The sequence below is a fragment of the Schistocerca piceifrons genome, chromosome 5 (genome assembly GCF_021461385.2).
Source record: "Schistocerca piceifrons isolate TAMUIC-IGC-003096 chromosome 5, iqSchPice1.1, whole genome shotgun sequence".
NCBI classification, from domain to species: Eukaryota; Metazoa; Arthropoda; class Insecta; order Orthoptera; family Acrididae; genus Schistocerca; species Schistocerca piceifrons.
The window spans coordinates 568,587,859-568,608,427 of NC_060142.1; the positions used below are offsets into that span (position 1 = coordinate 568,587,859).

At 41.9% G+C, this 20,569-nt stretch overlaps 1 protein-coding gene and 1 non-coding gene across 2 annotated transcripts in view; both read right to left on the bottom strand.

The window, feature by feature from the left end:
* The window catches only part of LOC124799146, a 311,021-nt gene that overhangs the window by 7,318 nt on the left and 283,134 nt on the right, over positions 1–20,569 (bottom strand). Inside the window, exon 8 of the mRNA XM_047262684.1 lies at positions 17,894–18,226. Within this exon, the coding sequence (XP_047118640.1) occupies positions 17,894–18,226 (333 nt within the window). The remainder of the gene's footprint in view (positions 1–17,893; positions 18,227–20,569) is intronic.
* Positions 5,790–5,862, bottom strand: Trnar-ucu. Its single transcript has one exon. It is a non-coding gene; the product is annotated as a tRNA-Arg (tRNA).

The following is a 20,569-nucleotide window of genomic DNA, read 5'->3' on the forward strand; positions in this document are numbered from 1 at the left end:
CATAAGAACCACAAAGGCAAGATAAAGAATATAAGGGCTCATATGGAGGTATATAGACAGCTGTTTTTCATTTTTCCCTCACTCCATCTGCTATTGCAACAGGAAAGGAAAAGAACAATAGCAATATGAGGTATCCTCTGCCATGCATTGCATGATGGGTTGTGGAATATGTATGTAGATGTAGATAGATGCCCTGCAATACTCTGTGTTGTCCCACAGAACTGATCAGAGACTAGCAGTAGCCAGACTAGAATATTACACCATGCATAGGATGCCATTAACACCACAGCACAAATGGCTGCACTTAGATGATGCTGTTACAGGGAAGCATGGACTCTGGATGAATGATGTCACATTGTGTTTACTGATGAATTATGGTTTCCCACTAACCAGGATGACCACTGTCTATGAAGTTGGTGGCAACCTGGCAGGAAGTCCCATTCTGCCAATGTTCTGCAGAGGTGGCACAACACTGTGACTTCTGAGGTCATCGCAGAGAGGGGGGGGGGGGGGGGGGGAGAGGAGGAGGCAGTCTACTTGTTGGTCACAGCTAGTAGTGATTTATGAAACACCAATGGCACAACAGTACATCACAGACTTCTGCATTTTCATGTGATACTCTCATGTGACAGTATCTTGGTGTCATTTTTCAACAGAGTAATCACAACTGCATATGGCAAGTGTCTCTACAAACTGTCTGTGTGCTGTTGAGGTACTCCCATGGCCAGCAAGATCCCCAGATCAGTCCTCAATAGAGCATTTGTGGGACCAGCTTGGATGCCAACTGAATCCCAGCACCAGTATCCAGGATATCAAGGACTAGTTGCAACAGTTATGGGTCAACTTGCCTCAGGATGGGATACAATAGTTTATGACACTCCTTCCAACTGAATCAGTGGATGCATCTAGGCCAGAAAGGGTGCAGCATCAAGTTAATAAGTCAGCTCATACTGCCAAGTTATTTATAAATTTGACTTGACTTTGTAATCATCTAAGTAACACCATATACCCACTCAAACTATGAAGTTTAATTTCATTTCCTCTTTCCTTCTGATTGCTTCACTTTTTTAGCTGGGCATCATACGTGAAGACTAAATGGCCATACACAAATTTCTACATTGGCAACACCCAATATTCCATTTCTGAATATTCTCTAGAAGTGAATAGCAACACTTGAGTACTCATTTCCCCCCACAAGTAATTTGCATTGTCCTATTACTATTTACCTGATTACAAGACGAGTTTTTGTTTCCAAATTCGTCATTTGAAAAATAGGACCATCTTCTATTTGCAGATTAAACTATTGCTGCTGTAGCCAACATTGTTACATTGTTCAGTAGAGTATGTAGGGGTCATGTCAGATTTATAAGTGTCATCTTATATTTAGAGATGAAGCTTTGACTATGGAGGTCACGTGCAGATTTATTTTAAAGAATTCAGAAGGCGTGGGCTCAACAAATGATACTCATGTTCCAACAGACTTGAGATTTCACAATGCGCTGAAGCACTTGATACAGTATTGACATTGCTCGAACAATCATGTGGCATTGACTTGCATGGCACTAGTGCAAGAGATAAGCAAGGAACTATGAACTAGCCCCTACAACAGTCTATTGTTCTGATTTTAATTTGACAATTTTGTGAAACACAGGAGGAAATAGCATTCTCACACATGTACGGCTACTGTATAAAAACATTAATGCTGCTTTTTTAAGGAAAGGTAACACACAAAAATGGAAATTTAATCCTACAAAAAACATTAGGAGATGGTAAAAGTATAGATAGGGGCAATTGGTGTGCTTACCTGTTTCTTGCAGCAATGTTGTCAAAACTTGCCGTGAGGTATGACAGGAATAAATGGAGTTGTGTCAACTGGTTCTACAAGGCCAATGAGAGCAGCCAGTAAGCAATATGCTTGAAAGCAAGAGACATTGTAACAGTCTCATGTTAGTATAGAAGCAAAATCAGAATGAATTCAGAAAAAAACAGCTGTATTCTCAGGTTCCTCCACAAGAACAACCTCAGAAACAGCTACATATTCAGAAGAAACAGCCAAATATTTGTGACAACGAAGATATAAATTTCTCAGCTGTCCTATTAGGATGACAATGATCATTAAAAATAGTGATACCACAGACTACAGGATCAGTAAGCAAAAACAGTCAAAAAGAAAATGGTCTGAAAATTAACAAAGAGACACTGTCAGCAGAGATACGTACCCTGCAAGAAGACACATGTTTATCCCATGTTATAGCTGGGGCTCATTGTAATGCTGCCATAGGAGATCAAGAGACAACTAGGAACATCAGTGCTCTCAGCCACTTGTTTACTTGTTTCAGCTGTTTCTGTCACACTATATGTTGCATTGTACTCTGAGATGAACTGAGTTTTATCTTGTGACTCCAGCTGCTTAAGAAATTCGGATTCAGACCCATCTTCTCCCAGCTCAGTAACAGTCCAAGTACTCTATCATATCCTGGTGTAGGTTGAGTATGTATTGCTGAATCAGATGATGAGGAGTGATAGGTAGCTAGCAAAATCATGACAGTGGGATTCTTCATTTATAAGGGGCAGTCAATTGAAAACGAGGCAGATGGGGAAAAAATAAGTAACCTGTTCAAAAGTAACTGTTAACACATTTATCCCACTGTGAGACAATACAAGACATGCCTTCATGGAAAAGTGTTTGTGGTTGCCTCTGGAACCATGAAATCATCAGCAACAAATGTTTTTCTTCATGGATACAAAAATAAGGAAATTTAATGCGAAGAGATCGAGACCATATAGATAATGTGTAAGGGCTTCCCAGGAAAACTTCTAAAATTTACTCAAAATAACATTGGCCACCTGCGAGCACTCACATCCTCTGTACAGCTCTCTACCCATGCAGTTTCCATATATTGAGAAAGACATTTGTGGCCATCAGTTTGCTTTGGATGAAGAGGTGCATGCCTTGGTAGAATCATGGTTCCGTAGGCAGCCACAAACATTTTTCCATGAAGGCATTGACAGTCTTGTCTCATACTGGGACAAATATGCTAACATTTATGGCAACTGTTTTTGAAATAGTTAACAGTTTACTTAATTTTTCCCATCTGTCTCCTTTTTATTTGATTACCTCTTGTAGTTTGTAAGTGTTTAGTCATATCATTGCACATCACTCATATTGCTATTGTGGTCACTCTAGTAGCATGACTTATATGTAGCATCTACTGTTAGAATGTATTAAGTGTTTGGACATGCTTGGAACCAGACATGTTAACAACTTGAGAGTCAGAAACAATAAAATTGCTTCCAAATTGTTGCAGTCATACTAAAGGTTGTCACACTCCATCTGGAATAATTTATGAACAGATATGTAAATATTATTGACTTTTGAATACATGTGTCATGTCATGGAGATTAATAATCATACATGTTGGGATGGTCTTCAAACTTCAGAATGCACAGAATTGATGGTTGAGACTATACATTACAATTTATATGACAAAATTTCATAAGTGGCTACGAATTCACTCCATTACTGTATGACAGTGAGTACTTTAAGCTGCTTCGCAATGGTTATACATGCTGCTGTGAACACAAACTGTATGTTTGTGACCATTGTGAACTTTGCATATCAGGAGTTATAGACTGTGAACAGTGCAGCTTGCGTTTTTCTGATATCTATGGATGAACAATTTTGCCAGAATCACATGTGAGTGATTTCATGGTGTATCTTTCTCCAGTGCTGTAGGCATTAATTGAATACAGCAATGCATACTCTTGGTGGAACAGGAGCACATGGCTGAGCATGCCACAGCAGAACAGGTAAATAGAAACTAGTGACAAATTCAGCAACAAGGAGCATATAAAGTGTTTGTGCACAAGTCTGTCAATCTATATTTCTGCTGACCTGCTTACAAGATTACTTTAATTTTATTTTTCTTTATTTCATGAATTGTAATACTGTATTTACCGATGTGCTGACTGGCTGTGTATAACCACAGACATAAGTGAAACATGTTTTTTGCAAAGAACTACTACCCGCATTAAGTCCCATACTGCATCTACATCTCCATCTACATCTCCATCTACATGACTAATCTGAAATTCACACTTAAGTGCTTGTCAGAGGTTTCATCAAACCACTTTCAGATAATTTCTCTACCGTTCCTCTCTTGAACGACATGTAGGAAAAACAAACACTTAAACCTTTCCATGTGAGCTCTGATTTTTGTTATTTCATGACAATGATCATTCTTCCCTGTGTTGGTGAGAACTAACAAAATATTTTTGCACACAGAGGAGAAAGTTGGTATTTGAAATTTCTTGATAAGATCTCATCATAGTGAGGATCACTTTTGTATTAATGATTGCCGACGGAACTCATGTGTCATATTGCTGACACACCCCTTCCTCATGATAATACAAAATAAGCTGCCCTTCTTTGAACTTTTTCAATGTCCTCCATCAATTATATTTGGTAAGGATCTCATACTCCAGAAGAGGATGGACAAACGTAATGCAGGCAGTTTCTTTGCTACAGTTGTTGCATCTTCGAAATGTTCTCCCAACAGAATGCAGTCTTTCTTTTGCCTTCCCCTTAATATTTTCTTTGTGATAGTTCCAATTTACATATCTAATCCTGATTTTTCCTTTGCAATAAACCCAATTAGAGAAGCAAAAGTGGGAATCTCTTCTGATGTGATAGACAAAGATAGTATCAGTATTACCATCATCAAGATAATTTAATACCAGACTTGACAGACATATCTAAATTTTCACTCTTTATCAAACACAGTTTAACACCAGTCTTGAAAGACATATTTAATCTTTCTCTCATGGGTGGAATGTATCCCACTCAACCCACTCAATAAAAAAGAAAAATAGTCATACCTATGCCTAATAATGAAAGGCCACAATCACCTTTCAAATACTGGCCAATTGGCATCCTAACCACAGCATCCAGAACTTTGTAATATATTTTTCAGCTCCAAGTTACTGAAAAGTTATGTATGTAAACTTGGCAGATATGTGAAATATCAGCCCAGATTTCAAAAACACTGCACTAATTAAGGTAAGATGTGACCTGAAATATGACACAGACAACCATGCAGCCACAGTATTGACACTGCTAGACTTCAGAAAAGACTTTGATGCTGTCAACCTTCACACATTGCTCAAAATGTGATACCTAAAATTTTCAGATAGTGCATCTAAAATTATTTGAAAGATATTTGGGAAACAGATAGCAGCATGTCATTTGTGAGAACAAAAAGTCATCCTGGGAGCAATATGTTCAGGTGTGCCACAGGAGTCAGTCTTGGGCCAATTAGTTCTCATAGTGTGTGATATATCACTAATTCTTTTCTCTTGTAAAGATCATTTCCATACTGATGACCTCCGGCCTTATTCAAGAATCAGACCTGAAACATCAATACTTTTGTTGTCCACATGAATCATGATCTGTCTTCAGTGATTAGATGGGTGCAAAATTTAAGAGTTAAACTAAATGCAGCGAAGTTACAAGTAACTTTAGTATACCATCAAAAATTAATTGGTTCTGATTTACACAAAAAAATGCCTCCTATTATTCTCAGTGGTACCCCAATACCATATCAGAGAACAATGAAGAATTTGGCATAACTTTAGATGTGCACCTCAGTTGGGCAACTAATACTGTTGAAACATGCAGGAAAACTTCTGTTTACCTGTGTGCGCTCCAGAAGTTTCAGAAAATATAATTAAATTTTCCTTGAGACATTTGAGTCCCATATTTATTTACAATACTGATAGAAGCTCATTTATGCCTTGACTGGGACTTGAACCCAGGTCTCCATGTTTAGAAGACAGATGTGTTAACCATTACACCATCACAGCAGAACAACTAACACAGCTGCACAGACTACCCTAGCCCAATGCCCTCCTCAACACAACCCTCAATTCACATCTTATGCTTATTTTCCCCTACTTAGATCATCACAATTTCCAAGGTTCTCTGATATTGGAATAGCACAGCAGTATTGGACGTAATGGGGAAATTCTGCCTGTACCTACACCTGAGGTACAGGCAGGATTTCCGCATTACATTCAACATTAGGGTGCTATTCCAGTACCGGAGAGCCTCAGCAATAGTTACAATCTGAGGAGGAGAAAATAAGCCCAAGGTGTGAATTTAGGTTTGTGTTGAGGTAGGCATTGTACTAGGGTATTCCATAGAGAGCGATGTTAGCTATATCACTGCAGTGGTGTAATGGCTAGCACACCTTCCTGGTAAGTAAGGAGACCCAGGTTCAGGTCCTGGCTGTGGCACAAATTTTAATTCATTTCTTGAGCTTCTGTCATTATCACAGTTTCAGAAAATATTTCCACAGAATGTGAAACATACACTTGTGCAATCATTTTTTTCCACCAAACCTCCACTACAGTGTGTAATCCAATATGTCATGATAAGTGAAAACTATACCAATGATTAGAACAAAATATGAATGGTTGTGTGCATTAAACTGCAACATCCATCTATTTCACCAAGTCAGTGCTGCAGTGCCCAGTCAGGATGGTTGCAACTAGACAAGTTGCATAACTGCCATCTGCTATGTCAACTTAATTGCCTCCTCATTGTGCATGCAGCCCAATGACTCACATCAGAGATCAAGTACCTGTCATCACAATCACAACGTCAGGTCTTACTTATGTAGCATCCTAGCTGTACCCATACATAAAACAAAAACATTCACAGAACTTACTTGTTGCATGTAATTACATGTACATCTACATACACTCCTGGAAATTGAAATAAGAACACCGTGAATTCATTGTCCCAGGAAGGGGAAACTTTATTGACACATTCCTGGGGTCAGATACGTCACATGATCACACTGACAGAACCACAGGCACATAGACACAGGCACCAGAGCATGCACAATGTCGGCACTAGTACAGTGTATATCCACCTTTCGCAGCAATGCAGGCTGCTATTCTCCCATGGAGACGATCGTAGAGATGCTGGATGTAGTCCTGTGGAACGGCTTGCCATGCCATTTCCACCTGGCGCCTCAGTTGGACCAGCGTTCGTGCTGGACGTGCAGACCGCGTGAGACGACGCTTCATCCAGTCCCAAACATGCTCAATGGGGGACAGATCCGGAGATCTTGCTGGCCAGGGTAGTTGACTTACATCTTCTAGAGCACGTTGGGTGGCACAGGATACATGCGGACGTGCGTTGTCCTGTTGGAACAGCAAGTTCCCTTGCCGGTCTAGGAATGGTAGAACGATGGGTTTGATGACGGTTTGGATGTACCGTGCACTATTCAGTGTCCCCTCGACGATCACCAGTGGTGTACGGCCAGTGTAGGAGATCGCTCCCCACACCATGATGCCGGGTGTTGGCCCTGTGTGCCTCGGTCGTATGCAGTCCTGATTGTGGCGCTCACCTGCACGGCACCAAACACGCATATGACCATCATTGGCACCAAGGCAGAAGCGACTCTCATCGCTGAAGACGACACGTCTCCATTCGTCCCTCCATTCACGCCTGTCGCGACACCACTGGAGGCGGGCTGCACGATGTTGGGGCGTGAGCGGAAGACGGCCTAACGGTGTGCGGGACCGTAGCCCAGCTTCATGGAGACGGTTGCGAATGGTCCTCGCCGATACCCCAGGAGCAACAGTGTCCCTAATTTGCTGGGAAGTGGCAGTGCGGTCCCCTACGGCACTGCGTAGGATCCTACGGTCTTGGCGTGCATCCAAGCGTCGCTGCGGTCCGGTCCCAGGTCGACGGGCACGTGCACCTTCCGCCGACCACTGGCGACAACATCGATGTACTGTGGAGACCTCACGCCCCATGTGTTGAGCAATTCGGCGGTACGTCCACCCGGCCTCCCGCATGCCCACTATACGCCCTCACTCAAAGTCCGTCAACTGCACATACGATTCACGTCCACGCTGTCGCGGCATGCTACCAGTGTTAAAGACTGCGATGGAGCTCCGTATGCCACGGCAAACTGGCTGACACTGACGGCGGCGGTGCACAAATGCTGCGCAGCTAGCGCCATTCGACGGCCAACGCCGCGGTTCCTGGTGTGTCCGCTGTGCCGTGCGTGTGATCATTGCTTGTACAGCCCTCTCGCAGTGTCCGGAGCAAGTATGGTGGGTCTGACACACCGGTGTCAATGTGTTCTTTTTTCCATTTCCAGGAGTGTATATACTCTGCAAACCACTGAGGTGCATGGCAGACAATACTTAACATTGTATTACATGTTAGGGTTTCTTCCTGTTTCAGCCACATATGGCATGGATGAATGATTTTTAAATATCACTGTGCATGCTGTAATTAGTCTAATCTTGTCTTTTTGGTTCCTATGTATGGAATATGCAAGGGGCTGCAATGTATTCCTAAGTTCTTTGCATAATAATGGTTCTTCAAAGCATGGTTCTTAAAGCATCAGCCAATTCAGGTTTTTCTGCATTTCTGTGATACTCTTCGATGAAACAATCAAACCTGTGACCATTCTATCCTACGATGGGAAACAGAAGTGTTCTGTAAGCAGTCTCACTGAATCAACTCACAATGTTTTCCCAATATCCTATCAATCAACCAAATTCTGCCACCTACTGTACCAATGACTAAGCTTGGATGATCACTCCATTTCATATCCATACAAATTTCTACTCCCAAGAGTTTGTGTGAGTCTATTGATTCCAACCAAAACTCAGTTACATTGTAGTCATTGGATACTACTTTTCTGCATTTTGTAAAGAGTGTAATTTTAAATTTCTGTGCAGTTAAACCAAACTGCTGATCTATCACCACTGCAGATGAGTTACTTCTATAGCTCGGTGCATAAAAAAGTGTAGTAATGCAGTTCACATTTTCCGTCACGTGTTACATAGCGTAGACCAGGAACTGTCTCCTAGGCATGCCAGATGTGAACTGACTGGGCATGACCCGTGCTGCCTGAGTTATTGTTGTTGTTGTTCCGCCAGCAGAGGTCGTGGCCGAATTCTAGCGTGCCCTCTGGTGGCCAGGACTCTACTTGCGGCAACTACCGTCCGTGATGCGCCGTGCCGATGTGCGCCTCCTGTGATCTTTCTGGTGGCTACTGCACTCCTCCTCCGTCAGGGGGTGAAGCCACTGTGATCCACTGCATCAGAAGGTGGAGCGTCGTGCAGGAGCGATGATCTCCACATCCATCGGAAGGCTGGAGTCGAGGGGATCTGCCAACCCTCGAGCCGTAACCTTCGAATACGGCTGGAAGTGACCCACATGAAGAGGCCCCCGTCATCCCACCACCAGATCCCGGGACAGAATGGGAGACAAGCTGTCAAACTCCGGCTCCTGGACCACCTCAGGAGGGGCAAGACCCAGTGGCGGGGACGATGGGGAAGGCATGACCACAGGTGAACCAGTCTCCTGAGAAACCGGGCCTGCGAGGGGGGCCGGCTCTCGCTGGGGCATCTCTAATGATGACGATACTGGTGCTGGAGCTACTGGAGGCTGCCAAGGCTGAGAACCATCACAGTGCGGTGGAGTCACAGGGGGGAGGGGCGGTAGCATCCCCTGAGAAACCAATACAGGTGCCAGCAATGGGGAAGCCGGTGCCTGAGGGTGGGTGCCCAAACGTGGATGTAGCTGATTTTGTTGACGACGTACCTCCCGGTCCCCCACCTGCAAGGTATAGAGCCGGCGGCCATTGCGGCGCAGGACCACCACCGGTATCCAACGTGGATTGCGACCAAACCCACGTGCCCAGACCGACATACCCGATGGAAAGCCGGGTACTCCATTTTGCGAAGACTGGCGAGGACCAGGCTGGAGGAGGTGCAGCAGAGTCCTAGGTTGGCGCCCGTGGAGGAGCTCTGCGGGGCTGCGTTCTCTCATTGGTGTGGTCCGGTAAGCCATCAGGAAAAACGTCAATGCCTCCTCCTCAGGAAATTTGTGCACATACTTTTTCATCTGCGTCTTAAATGTGCACATGATGCGCTCGGCTTCCTCATTCGATTGTGGATGAAAGGGGGGAGAGCAAACGTGTCAAATACCGAAGTGCCTACAAAAATCCTGGAAGGTCTGCGAAATAAACTGAGGTCCATTATACGAGACCAGGGTGACTGACAGACCTTCCACAGAGAAGATTTTCGCTAGTGCCTGGATTGCAACTTCTGAAGTGATTGAGGAGCAGCGAACCACATATGGGAATCGGGATTAAGCATCAATGAAAATGAGCCAAAATTCATTGAGAAATGGTCCCGCAAAATCGATGTGAACACGTTCCCATGCCTGGGTTGCAGATGGCCATGAAGAGAACGCTGACCTGGGAGATGCCTGTTGGCTCGCACATTGGGAACAGGTGGCCACCAACTGCTCAATTTCTCTGTCAATACCGGGCCAGTACACATGTCTGCGAGCCAAGGTTTTAGTACGGGAAACACCCCAGTGCCCCTCATGTAATAACATGAGGACTTCCCTGTGCAAATTTGCAGGAACAACCACGCAAGGAGCTGCATCATTGGTAGCCAGAAGGAGAACTCCTTCCAAGACGGAGAGGCGGTCTCGTAGAACAATATAATTACGAAGAGGGTCCGAGGCCCGGCCTGGAGGTCGGGATGACCGCCCCTGCTGAATGAGGCAAACTACTTGCTGGAGAACCGGGTCAGCTGCTGTTACCCTGGCGACTCTAGAACTAGTGATCAGGAAGCCATCAACCGCTTGGTGGGATGCCACATCCAAATGAAAACACATAACCTCCTCTCGATCAAACTTAGGATCCGGGCCCATTGGAAGACAGGAAAGAGTGTCTGCATTGGCATGCTGTCCGGTAGAGTGAAAATGAATGTTGTAATAGTACTTAGAGAGGAACAAGACCCAGCGCTGTAGTCTGTGGGCCGCCCTATCCGGAATCTGAGAGGCGGGGCCAAACAACGATATTAATGGCTTATGGTCAGTGATTAACTGAAACTTCATGCCATACAAGAAAGGGTGAAACTTGGTAACAGCGTAGACAATGGCCAAAGCCTCTTTTTCCACCTGGGAGTAATGGGCCTGCGTGGGACTAAGAGTTTTAGACGCAAACGCCAGTGGCTGCTCGGAGCCATCCGCGTTGCGATGGGCCAGAACCGCCCCCACCCCATACTGCGAAGCATCTGTAGCCAGGACCAACGACTTATGGGGGTTAAAAGTAGCCAAACAAGGCGCTGACATGAGGAGGCCCTTCAACGAGGTGAACACTCGCTTGCATGCAGGCGACCAATCAAAAGGAACACCCTTGCGCAGAAGGCAGTACAGGGGGCGGGCTATGGTGGAAGCCCGGGGAATGAACCAGTGGTAATAGGCAATTTTGCCTAAAAAAGCTTGTAACTCTTTCAGCGAAGCGGGCTGCGGAAGGTCGACGATACCTTGGACCAAACTTCCTAGCGGCTGGACACCGTGCCGAGAGATGGTGTAGCCCACATACTCAATGGATGGTTGGAAGATGTTTGACTTACGCAGATTGCAACGCAAACCCATGGACCTAAATTTGAGAAAGAGGGTGCGAAGGTTGTGCAAGTGTTCCTTCGTGCTGTGGCCTGTGACAATTATGTCATCCAGGTAATTAATACAATGCGGGATTGTCGACGTGACGTGCTCAAGATAGCACTGGAATATCGCCAGGGCACTGGATATTCCGAAGGCCAACCGCTGGTATTGGTAAAGGCCAAACGAGGTGTAGACGACCACCAGCTGTTTGGAGTCCTCATCAAGTGGTATCTAATGATAAGCCTCCGAAAGATCGATTTTCGAAAAATATTGGCCTCCCGCTACGGCGGAGAACAATTCATCAGCACGAGGTAAAGGATAGGTGTCCACCACCAATTGGGAATTAAGGGTGCCCTTGAAATTGCCACAAAAACATAATTTTCCTGAGGGTTTCCTGACGATAACGAGGGGTGAAGCCCACTCACTAGAAGAAATGGGAAGAATGACCCCGAGGGCCATCAGCCGGTCTAACTCTTCTTTTACCTCAGGGCGGAGAGCCAAGGGGATCTGCCTCACGCGTAAAAAACTCGGGCGAGCCGACCCCTTCAACATTAAGTGAGCTTCAAAGTCTGAAACACGCCCCAGGCCCTCCTCAAAGATATCTGGAAAGTCTGAGATCTAAGATTTCAATGATTGGTAGGGAACATCTTCGGAGACCAACTGTATGGTGTCAGCGATAGAAAAACCGAAGGCTTGAAAGGCATCCAAACCAAAAAGATTAGCAGAGGTCGCATCACTGACAACAATAAAAGTAATAGGCCAAGTGACTGATTTGTAAGTCACGTCAGTAGTGAATTGTCCCAGTAGGGGAATGAACTGTTTACCATAACTGCTTAGACGCCGGTAAACTAGCGCCAACGGGGGCAACCCAAGGTCGAAGTAAGTTTGTGCATTCAACAAAGAATCTGCCGCACCCGTATCTACTTGCAGTTGTAATTGGCGCGACCGAAACGACACCTCGATAAAGAATTTGTGTGCCGATGCATCGGGAGCCTGGCTCGATGAAACTTCCTGAATGTCAACGTCCATGTCCTCTGTACTTTTGAGGCTGAGCGGCAAACTTTAGCAATGTGTCCTTTTTTATTACATTTGTGACAAACGGCCCAACGCTGGGGGCACTCTGACCAATCATGATGTATATAGCATGACGCACAGGATGGTAACAGGAGCCGGTGGCCGGAACTCTGTTTACGCGCCATGCGGGAGTGGCCGCAACAGCCAGATTGTACTGCTCGCACGTCATCCACCCCGGACGCAGTGGATGCGGCCGCACCGCCCTGAACCTCCGCGATGTCGCACCACACTTCCAACTGTTGACCTGCGGCGTGAGAGACTTCATACGATTGAGCAATGGACAGGACTTCCTCAAGGGAAGGGTCTTCTAACTGCAGGGCCCGTTGCCAGACCTCCCTATCAGGGGCCGAACAAACAATGACGCAACACGTGAAAGAACAACCCTACTCGTCGCCAATTGTGTAGTAACACGGTTCACGTTTTCTGTCTCACGTTACATAGTGTAGACCAGGAACTGTCTCCTAGGCATGCCAGATGTGAACTGACTGGGCACGGCCCATGCTGCCTGAGTTGTTGTTGTTGTTCGCCGGCAGAGGTTGCGGCTGAATTCTCGCGTGCCCTCTGGTGGACGGGACTCTACTTGCGGCAACTACTGTCCGTGACATGCCGTGCCGATGTGCACCTCCCGCGATCTTTCTGGTGGCTGCTGCAAACAGTTTCAAGCATTTATCGTAGAACATATGTGTCTCATTGTGAACTATTATTTGCAGAAAACCTCATTTTGTTATCTGGAATTGTCTATGAGGTATGATGACTGTTATGACCACATGTTTCATGAGGCATAAGGACATGAATGGACGTGCTGCATGCAACTGTCTTCAAACAGAAAACCAAATAACTTGAGAACGAAATGAGATACTCATCTGCTCCCAATTTTAAATAAAATTTTAATATCTTATCTATGTTTCTGTACATTTAAAGTAAAGTATATGAGCTAAAATCAACCATGTACATAGTTTATGCAATTTGTTTCTAGCTCTGTGAAGTCTTTAAAATGTTTTGAAATCTTTTAGCTAATTTGGTGAAGTGCAATAAGTTTTATGGATAATGAAACAAAATTTAGTTCTTTATTGATTGAAGATGTTGGTCTGTAAGATGTGCAAAAATCAAACTTTTTTACTTAATAAGTTTTGAAAAATTGGGTGATAAGTATTTCATATCAGCCAGAATGCTTTCTCTCGGCACAGGCACCAGTGTTTGACAAGCAGTACAGCTACAACAAAAGCAGCCTCAGCCTGGAATGCAAAGTGCTTATCTGTAGCAGTGAAAGGGTTAATACTGTCTGCCACATCACCAATATGCAACATGAACAGGAAAGGTTCCAGTAGACTACTCCAGGGAATGCCACAAGTTGTTTCTACTTCTGTTGTGACTCTCCACCCAAAATAAAACCAAGCATCCTCCCTACAGAAACCTGCAGTAGAGTCACAAATACCCCACATAACTTTCCTTCTGTTTATAAATGTGAGTGTGGCATCATGTCAAACACTTTTCAGAAATCTAGGCATATCGTGTCTACACGATTGCGTTGACCGATGGCTTTCAGGATGTCACATCAGAAAAGTGCGTGTTGGTTTTCCATGGATAAATGTTTTTGGAGTCCATGGTGTTTGGCACATAGGAGGTCATTCTGTTTGATATACCTAATTATGTACAACCTCAAAATATGCTTTGTACATATCTCATCAAAATACTCTCAGTTTAGATTCAAAACTCCACTTTTGTCCTCATACAAAAGCTGTGAAGTACCTGGAAGTTGATTTTATTTTTTGTATTGTATCAATGTATATCAAGAAAAATCATATTCTGACTAAATTAGAAAAATTGTGTTGTTGGAATTTTTTATGACGTTTCTAAGGCTTTTTATTTTGTAGGCCATAATGTCATACTAGAGAAATTGAGTATGATTAAGAGACATCATAAGTTTAAAGCAAAAATCTCCACAGATATGGGGAGATTTTAATACTGCAACAAGACCCCAGTACATTTTTTTTAACATTTTAAGATCTTTAAACTTACACTGCATGAACAAGTGTCCTATTCATAATGATGCAGTCTGGACAATATTATTAACTTAGCCAGAGAGGAATATGTGGCTAGCCTGTCCAATGGAGTATTTGCAGATCATGTTCCACTGTTTTTAACATTTTATAATAACCAACCAACCTATTCAAATGAATCTAGTGTGGCATGGGTAAGAGGGCAGAGAGAGGGACACATTATGTCATTTAGCACCAAGTTAAAGAACGCAAACTGGGACTCTGTATATGAGTGTCAAACAAGAAAAACTGGAGTTGAAAATGATTTTGATAACATTTTTTTAAAAAAAAGTATAGACGCCTGTGGTTTTCATGTTCCTCATTTAAAAAAAACAGCTCCTCAAATGAATGTAAATACAAAAATGACCTGGTAGGCAAAGGAACAGGCAGAAATTAGAGAAAATATGCTCATACGATATCAAAAATGTATAAAAGTGAGGATAATCAAGGAACTGAACAGAGAGATTTGGGTTACAATGCTTACCTAACAAGTAAAAAAATATTATGAAGCTAAGCTCAAACTAGTTAAAAAATACAGCATGTGAAAGATACACAGAAGGTCCTCCAAATAAGTGTAAGGCGGCAGGGGAAGTTATCAGACAAGATAATTCTTCCTGCCGGGTATTTCAAACTCTGCTTGATGCAGGAGAATCAAATGACTACTTTGTCATATCAGTTATAGAACTCTGAGAGAGAATTAAGCCCACAGACACACCAGCAAGGGATCTGATTGGTCTCCATTTGTCTAAAAGGCCTTTGTTTCATTGGGATAAAATTACACCTGATGACTTCTGTAAAATGGTTTCCAAATAATCTAATTCCAAAAGTATGGACTGCTACTGGATATCTAAGTATGTTGTTAAACAAACAGTTCACTTGATAAGTAAGCCATTGAGTTTTGTATTTAATAAATGTTTGGAGTATGGAGCTTTTCCGGATTCACTCAGAATCCCAGAAGTTTCTCCATATTCAAAAAGGGTGATCAACAACTCTCCAAGAACTACCAACCATTTTCTATTTTTCCAATATTCTCAAAATATTTAAATAATTCGTGTAAATTCATTTAAGCAATTATTTTGGAAAGCATGATCTCCTGAGCAACAGTCAGTATGGATTTCCGCCAAGTAAAAATACCACTACAGCTATTCTGGAAGTTGTTGATCAGACTTTAACAGCTTTTGAGAAGAAGAAGAAAGTGTCATTTGTACTGTGTGATCTAAATAAGCTTTTGATCACACTCCTTTTAACATATTACTAACAAAATTAGAGTATCACGGTATTAAAAAATCTACATTAGCAGCAATTTCTTCCTACATAGCAACAGAAGACAGTTTGTCTCAATTAGAAATAGATGCTCCCACTTAGTAGAAACTGGCACAGGTGTTCCACAGGGCTCTGTACTTGGCCCCTTCTTTTTCATTATGGCTGGCAATGACCTGCACCACTGCATATCACAGTCAGTTCTCTGCTGTGCAGATGATACAACTTTTCTTACTTTGCGTCACGACATACCAACTCTTGATAAGATTATGCAAGAAACTCGTGACTCTGCGTTATTAGCTTGCAGCCAATAAACTTGTTTATAATCCATACAAAACCCAAAAACTTATGTTAGGGCTGTACAAGAATGTAGATAATAAATATGTCAAACTCTGATTGGTACATATTGATGCCAGACTCAATTGAAAAAAAAAAAAAAAAAAAAAAAAAAAAAAAAAAAAAAAAAAAAAAAAAAAAAAAAAAAATTGAACCAAGTCTGTAAAAAGATTTCACGAGGGTCCTACCTCATATGGAAACTGAGAGGTATGGTCAGCAATAATTATCTCCGTATGACATATTTTGTGCTCTTTCAGTCACATGTTTCACATGGGGACATTCTACCCATGTCAGTAACATTAAGAAAAATGCATGTAATATGTAAGGCTAGTCCTAAAGAGCACTACCACATTCTTTTTACGAGCCTTAGGATACAAATAGTGTTGAATATGTACATCTATGAGTCTGTATTCCTATCAAGAAAAATTTTTTAACATATTTCCTCTCACTGCTTGATCCTTGCTGTTTAAAAAATTCCAATTTAAATTATCTGGCTGGCTAACAAAAAATCTGTGTTACAGTATAAAAGAGTTGAATTATGTGGATAATGTTGATATTAATATTTAAGATTGTGGCTATATATATAAGATACTTGATTTGTACATGTAGTATAAATATTAATTTTAAAACTGCAACTTGCTATCCCTGGAAAAGCCTACTCTACTGTATGTGATCAGCAGCATTAAAGAATCTGAATTTGAAAAAAAATTGCTAATCTTTCAAGAAGACAGCATGGCTGGCCTGTGCTTACCTTCAGGAGACAAAATTCTAGTAGCACCAATGCATAAATATGAATGTAATTGTAGTTGCAGTTCATATTTTGATCACTTTTTCCAGGGCACTGGAAATGTAATGCTATTACAGAATAAAATGCATAGTTCATATCTACAGGCATTTACAAACAGTACTTCTAGGTCTAGTTTGTCAAAAATCACGCAGGTAGTGGGTGGGGGCTTAGAGTAGGAATTATCCCAGCGTTTGCCTAAAATATTTTAGAGAAACCTAAATCAGGATGGCTGGTTGGAGACTAGAGCCTCCATCCGCCCTGAAAATGAGGTCAACCTCTTTAAAACACTGCAACCTCATCCAGTTTACACCTTGTATACAGTACTGTCTTCCTTGTTTCTTCTTTTTTTTCATGTACATTCTTGCAAAGAGATTATTTCGTACTGTAAAATGCAAGTGCAATTCATTTCCAAATACCAGTCACTACACACACTATAATATAACATTACACACACTGACAGCTGACATCAGTACCGTGGTGATGTTTGGTTTCCATCTGATGTGCAAAAAAAGTACCCTAGGTATTAGCTCTGTCCTCCGGGAGAAAAGAAGGATAGTTTGGGGAACGTTAGCAACTAGGGGCTGGTTACTCAGATTTGAGAGTGAGAGAGACTACCTGTTGTGAGGGTGTGGGGAGACAAAAATTAAGATGGAGGTGACAGGGTGTAGCAAATCAAATGTAATGTGTTGGTTCAGAGATACTACCTTGTAATTTTAATATTCTGGTTTTCTTAGTATGACTCAGATGGGTTACAGCACCAAGATAATGTAGCCAAGTATGTTTGTCCAATGGTGGATATTTGCACAGGCCTGTTTACCACTCAGTCCCTCATCTACAAGGTGTGTAGTTAGCTTTACTAATTCCTTTATTTGAGTTCCATTTATTCAATGCATATGTACTTACGATTTCTTCAATGCCAGCATCAGCTTCTGCATCATCATCAATGAGCTCTGAAGCCAATTTCAAATGTCGTCGTGAACGTATCTTTTCCTCACTAGTGCTAGTATGGACCAAAGAGCCTTCCTTCTTTTGATGGACAACATTTGCAATTATCTCATGCAGTTTACTTGTAAGAAGAGCAGTTTCCCGACGAGTTCTGTTTTGAGGGTTCTGATGTCCACTTGTTGGCACAGAACCATGTTTTTTATCATAGTTCTCTAACATCTGTTTGAGCACCATACGCAATTTTTCTCCATCTTCATCGCCACCAAGCTGCTTGTTCAGTTGCCTTAATACCTATAAAGTTGTGATTACATTAGTGTTTCTTGGAAGAGAAGTTAAGATAACTGTTCATTTCTTTGTTTAAAAAGTAGCTACCATATATGCTACCACAGTCACTAATATTATAAATGTATATTCCACAGGAAATAACTCATGGTTATAAACTTAGTGTCATAATTAGAGGTTTCTCTCTTACAAGTTTATGTCCCCTTAGCATGTTTTCATTATGCTGCACAACACAATCACAGGAAGTTAAGGTGAACTGTAAATGCATTCCACATTCATGTAGCATAAAATTCAAGGATTAGACAAAATAACACGAAAACCTAGTGTAAAGACCAAGAACTTATTTCCTGACTTATTTTAAGGTTTTACTACATATGTGCTACACATAACAGAACATCATTTGGAAGTCATGGAAACTGCATAGATGCACCTAAAAGTATGCAAGTTAGTATCTCATTATGACAGGTGTAATGTGAGAAAATGGGGAGCTACTGAGTGCAGGAAAAGAGGAGTAAAGGATCAAGCCATAGATCTTAGTGAGTATTTCAGTGAACAGCTCTTTGAATGTTGCACTTCACAGTGGTTCTGACAGTCTATAGGCCCCAACATCAAATTTCTAAACTTTGTTAAACATTTGGAGTGGGTAATAAGAAGACTTTATGGAAATTACTGGGAAGTGATTCTATGTATAGATTTCATCTTGTATAGGTTTGTTTGAGGGTACCTCAGGTATATAACATCCAGCTTTGTTGTGACTCCACTGATGTGAGACCAATAATAAATGGCTTTACAGACCATGATGGTCACACAACTGACATAAAGTTCTCCACCAATGAAGTTTAAACAAAAAAGGAAAGTGACACAGAACTGTAAATGCTGACTCAATTACACTACTCACAGAGAATGTACAGGATGAAAAATGGGAAGAAGTTTACCAAGGACACAATATACAATGAGGAATTTATTTATTTCCTAAATATATTCTTTCAATATTCTTGTCTAGAAAAACAGATCTTTCCATAATGATTGAAAATTTCTGAGACCTTGTCACTTCTCAAAATAAGGCTGCCCAGGCAATTATAGACCTTTTAGACTTTCCATAACTCATAAATATAATCTTGATAGGCTTGTATAAATTCCAAAATCTTATTGGTATATTTTGTGATTTATGTAAATCTATTGATCTTGTTGACCATAGTAGCAAGTTCCTTCTTGACATCTGTTAGTTTTTGAAGGCATAACTTACAATTGCCTGCTAATTTAGGCAGCTGTTCAGCAGCCTTAGGGCATAACAAACTGTAATCAGCTTTGAATTAACATGTGTCACATGCATACCCCATTTCATATTACTCTGGATCCACAGACCTAATAATATAGTCTCCTTACTATTTACTATATGTTCACTATTAATAGTGACACTTGGCTATCAGAAACTCAATTTTGCTCAGTGTGAAAATTTAGCTCTACTGTGTTATTAACAATTATCTGGTGCAAGTGGCACCAGTCACTGAGATACGAGGTGCGGCTAGAAAAAAACCGGACTGATGCTGGAAAAAACATTTATTTACAATTATTTACAATTTCATGTTATCTCCTTCAATGTACTCTCCTCCTCGGTCTCTACACCGCTCCATACGAATTTTCCACTGTTCATAGCAATGCTGCAGATCATTTTCGGTAAGTCCATACATTACTTCCGTCGCTTTTTCTTTTACTGCTTCAGCAGTCTCAAATCTAGTTCCTTTCAAAGCTGACTTGACTTTAGGGAAAAGAAAAAAGTCACAGGGGGCCAAATCAGGTGAGTAGGGTGGATGATCTAAGATGGGAATGTTGTGTTTTGCCAAAAACGTCTTCACTGACAACGCACTGTGAGCTGGGGCATTGTCTTGGTGAAGGATCCATGACTTTTTTCTCCACAAATCGTTCTGTTTTCTCCGTACTTGCTCACGTAGGGTAGCCAGGACGCTAATGTAGTAATGCTGATTCACTGTTCGTCCCTCTGGTACCCAATCAATGTGCACAATCCCTTTGATGTCAAAAAAAACAATCATTGCCTTGAATTTCGATTTTGACATTCGTGCTTTTTTTTGTCGTGGAGAACCAGGAGTTTTCCAATGCATCGATTGGCGTTTAGTTTCTGGATCGTAAGAAAAAAACCACGATTCATCACAAGTAATAACATTTTGTAAGAAGGTGGGATCACTTTCAATGCTTTCCAGGATGTCAGAACAAATCATTCTTCGGCGTTCCTTCTGTTCAGTTGTGAGACGCTTTGGAACCATTTTTGAACACACTTTGTTCATGTTGAAACTTTCATGAAGAATCTGCCTAACACTTTCCTTGTCAACTCCT